This window comes from Camelina sativa, chromosome 12 (genome assembly GCF_000633955.1).
Source record: "Camelina sativa cultivar DH55 chromosome 12, Cs, whole genome shotgun sequence".
NCBI classification, from domain to species: domain Eukaryota; kingdom Viridiplantae; phylum Streptophyta; class Magnoliopsida; order Brassicales; family Brassicaceae; genus Camelina; species Camelina sativa.
The window spans coordinates 25,871,102-25,876,007 of NC_025696.1; the positions used below are offsets into that span (position 1 = coordinate 25,871,102).

Here is a 4,906-nt window from a genome sequence, read left to right on the forward strand (position 1 = left end):
TTCTAATACAGTTTTGGCTATAAAGGCAGTCTTGTTGATCTTGGTCCGATATAAAATCCATTTTCATTACGCAAGGTCAATCGTAGTTTTGTTCGGACATTGCGTTAAATATAGGTTGCATCAAAGTTGCAGTTGATCATGCCTCGCGATGGCTTAGTCCAATGTGGTGTATTACCATTCCTACATGTCTGCTCTTTGTCTTTTCCGGATCCTCATTAGGTCACCCAGAGACATATCGAAGATAATAAGGTCATTGCGGGATTTCCATAGCCCATAAGCCTCCATAGTATCCAAAAAGACTTTGAATTAGTAAAGTACTTGTCAATGCCATTGGAATCAAAAAGTTACAGTGAATTTACATCTCTCATTCCAAAAGGATGTTAGGATATATGCATGCTTAATTTGTAAGAAACTTCTATTGCAACTATTATGGGTTAATCAGAAGGACCTAAACCCCCACCAAAGAACCGCACGGCAGATACTTGTTTCTCCAATCATTTTCCAATGTATGGTTCAAAATGTACTTTACTTGTTTCTGTACAGTGTTTTTTGTACACAATTGCAAACTATATATCAAAAACCAGATTCTGTAAGAAAGAACTTGAGACGTACAAATCCCTAAGCCTCAGGTAGGTTCAGCCAATCAAACTCACCACCCTTCGGGAACACTTTAACCTCCTCATTCACTTGTCTCTCCACGATCACGTTGATTCTCCACAACACGATCTTACTTTCCCATTTCATACCTTTGATTGCATAGAGTTTCCAAAGCAGACCCTTAACGAATTTGTATTCCACCGTTTCGTACCATTCCAATTGTTTCTTGACAATGCTTTCAAGATCTCTGAAAGCTCTCCTAACAAGTCCAACTTCCATTCCTCCTCTTTCCACAAGCTCTCTCACAGAATCTATCATCTTATTTGCAATCTCCTTACAGGATTCAGCTTGGCTTAGGATCTCTATCAAGTGAATGGTCGCACAGAATGCACCAGTAAACGCCAAAACCCAGCAACTGTTATCTACCAACAACTCTCCCGGTGGGTTTAACCTTCTGCTTATCTCTGGGAGCAGATTCTCCATCACATGAATTACAAACCCGTCATCTTCAAGCGGCATTGTTAAGCACTGGAAGATATAAACCGCTCTCTGAAACTCTGTTTTGCTTTGCGATGCAATACAATCGCGTATACCGTCCCATGCGACATCTTGGTGGTTGGACATCTCATACACAACGTGGTTCAGCACCTCACCTAAGACTTTGAACATGCTATCAGAGATTCCTTCTTGCTTAAGGCAAGAGATAAGCAACGGCTGAAGTTCTCTCATCTCTGAGATGTCTATTTGCACCTCCATTGAAGTGTGATTAGAGAGTACAACTTCAAGCCGTCTGATTGCTATCTCTCTGGACCTATCTTCAACAGCATTTGACATAAAGATTTTCAAAACATCAACAGATGACAAAGTCTTCAGATGGTTATACAAGCCACGATCATATTCTGCTCCATCAATTTGAGTCTCCTGAGGTTTCACAACAGGCTTGCTCGCTGCATTGTCCTGTGATTTAACCAACTGGTTAATCTTCCTTATAACATCTTTACTCTGTGTTCCAAAATCTTTGATCTTGAACATGATAGTCATCACGAAATGACACTGACTCTTATTGTAACTATACATAGTCTTGTCTCGTGACAAGAACTCCTCCAGATGCTGAAGCCCTTCCACCAGAAACTGCTCCATCCCCTTCTCCACTAACTCCTTCACTGAATTCACAACAGTGTTGATAAGCTTCTTAATCAAATCAACTCTCATCTCTATATCCAAAACCTGAATCCCCATTTTAACAACAGTTTCTAAAGCTAAGCTCCAACCTTCAACTTCACATTTCTCAGGATGAACCAAGATCTCCTCAGCTTCCTCTAAAATAATGTTCATAAAATTGTCGATGAATGTACCGTAGACTGATGGCAAATCGAGGAAAATGTGAAAAGCCTTGAGAGGTTCAGTACTCGCGAGCCAGAGGATACAATCACTGAGCTCGTTCCATCCACCGTTATCGCAAACCACAACGTTGTAGGTTATGATAGAAACGATTCTTCTGAGGACCTTGATGTCAGATTCTTTGGTTTCTTGCATCGTTAAGCATTCAATCAGGAGTGGTTTGATTTCGTGGAGACCGACGCGAGAGAGTTCGAAGTTGCGGTTTCTGAGCTCGGCGAGGGTTTCCGCGAGGAAATAGATCGATCGGTATCTGATGGCGTTATTGGAAGAACATCGATAGACCTTGAGAAGCTTTAGGGTGTAGCAGTTTGGGAAACGAGTAGCGCAGAAGTCGAACAGAGCAAGCGCGGTTTTATATTCTTTGGTTTCTTGACGCATTGCGAGTTGTTCGACGATGGTCTCGAATCCTTCGTGGCTTGGTGTTGCGAGAACGTCTCTCGATTTCCACATGAGATTCGAAGATTCCGCCATTGCCATTTTCTCGAGAAAATCTTTGGTTCCTCCTTCTTCTCAGAATCTTCTGGAAAATTTGGGTTTTAAGGGTTTGAAGAAGGTGTTTCTTAGAGTTAACCGCGTATTAACCGAACTTAACCGAACAGTAAGTGAAATTATTCGGTTTGATTGTAATTTTACTGATCTGGTAGCCACGTTTCAACCCGTGGGTTTACAGAAGTCCGACTCGTTTAACATTCGCAAGTATTTGGTTGGGTCTGATCAGTCTTATTTATTTAGATTTGTTTAGTATAGCAAAAATATTCACATCTGATTTATTTCTTTTTTTTTTTTTTTTTTGTCAACAGAAGATTAGCTCAAACGAGCCAATGCGATGGAAAATTGTTTACAAACAAAACATTATGCGGAGATGTGCGCGCATAGCGTGCCAAGAGATCTGCTTTTACATTTGCATTTCTAGTAATAAACGATAAGGAAAAAGAAGAAAATTCTTCCCTGTCCAACTTGATATCGTCAAGGTATGTTGAGAACGCCGGCCAATCATTTGGCGTAGACACCATCTTCACCAAGTCTAAGCAGTCTGAGTAGAACGCCATATCACGGTAGTCATGCCCGATCATGCAACGCATAGCCCAAATGAAAGCTTCAACTTCGGCATGTAAGGGAGAAAGGCTCCGTCGGAAATTAGTAGCTCCCATGGTTGGCGTCGGATCCTGAAACTGAGTACATAACCATCCTGCACCGGAGAATAGTGAATATAAATAAATTTTATTCTTTTAAAAATCTCATTAAAACATATATTTTTGAAATCTTAAACTAAACTTTCTGTGAAGTGACCTTAGTGCAGTGACAGGAGGTAAGTCCATATGTAGAAGGCACCATCATATCCGAGATCGAGTCCCGGTTCCTACGAATGTAGAAATTTGGCTAATGGGCTGGCCAGTTGTGGCCCAATGGTTGACAAAAAAAAAACTTTCAAGTTTCAATATTCAAAACTAAATCTTAAATCCTAAACATTACACCTTACCCCCTAAATAAAAACTATACCCAAGATATATAATAGTCAACCAAAAAAAAAATACTCTTGAAAAGCAATTTTTTATTTGTAGTATTTTAAAAAAATTGTAGTAGATTTGGAAAAATCAACCAATATTGGTATTTTTAGATACAAAAAAAATATATACCATTAAAAACCAATTTTTGTATTTGTAGTATATATATTTTTTTTAATTGTTGTACTTTTAGAAAAATCAACTATGTTATGTTGGTATTTATGGATACCAACAAAATATTCATGCCACACAAATTCTAATTTGTAAGGCTTCTTAGTTCTTAGTGAAATCATCTTAGCTTCAAATGAACAGTATAATTGTAAGAGTAGATCGAGTTTGGTATTTCAACCAAGCGAGATGACCAATTGTGCAAATCAATGGTTCCTCTTATACTAGGTTGAATTACTATCGTGATGCAGACATCAGTAGGGTAAAACTAACCTGTCTCACGACGGTCTAAACCTAACTCACGTTTCCTATTGGTGGGTGAACAATCCAACACTTGGTGAATTCTGCTTCACAATGATAGGAAGAGCCGACATCGAAGGATCAAAAAGCAACGTCGCTATGAACGCTTGGTTGCCACAAGCCAGTTATCCCTATGGTAACTTTTCTAACACCTCTAGCTTCAAATTCTGAAGGTCTAAAGGATCAACAGACCACGCTTCAAGGTTCGTATTCGTACTGAAAATCAAAATCAAACTAGGTTTTACCCTTTTGTTCCACACGAGATTTTTGTTCTCGTTGAGCTCATCTTAGGACACCTGCAATGTTACAAAATTTTTTTTAAAATTTACATATATTATTTGACAACAAATTCACTTATATATTTGACAAAATATTCTGCTTCACTAATAAAATTATGAATAAACAATATTTAAGTGGCATGATTTTTCTTTTTGTGCACCAAAGATTTTATACCATACTTATCATTGTTATCAACCTCCAAAGAGGCAAGGTTAAAAAGGGAGGAGGCCAAGCTACAACTCCCTGATCCAAAAGCAAGTCCATAGACAACAAAAAAGCAGATAGAATGATAGAGAAAAACAATCCTAACTCTTAGACAACAGAAAATAAGTGAGAAGATATAACATTCGTGTTCCAGAAATAGAGTTTGGGATATGTTGAGTAAATCAAAAGAGTGGATTTTAATTGATTTTGATTTAATTAAATCTTGGTTTAATCTAATTAAACCAAAAACCTTTAATCTCCCTCATAAAGTCACGCTTCTTCTCCTTGTTTTTGCTATTGTCAACATTGGTATGAGAGAGAGGGAGAGAAAGGGAGAGAACTCTTTGGTTATTTGGTGTAAAGGAGGAAGAGAATGAAATCAAGCTTTTTCTTTAGAGTAATGAGAGAAACAGAACTGTCAGGGTTTGAGAGAAAGAGGATCCGATTACTCA

At 38.3% G+C, this 4,906-nt stretch overlaps 1 protein-coding gene across 1 annotated transcript; it reads right to left on the reverse strand.

The window, feature by feature from the left end:
* LOC104732633 lies at positions 400–2,495 on the reverse strand. Its single transcript, XM_010452197.2, has one exon. The coding sequence runs from the start codon at positions 2,473–2,475 to the stop codon at positions 619–621; it is 1,857 nt and encodes a 618-aa protein (XP_010450499.1). The 5' UTR covers positions 2,476–2,495; the 3' UTR covers positions 400–618.

Bases quoted from the DNA above. Each gene is read 5' to 3' on its own strand.
- LOC104732633 (XM_010452197.2), bottom strand. From the start codon at position 2,475: ATGGCAATGGCGGAATCTTCGAATCTCATGTGGAAATCGAGAGACGTT.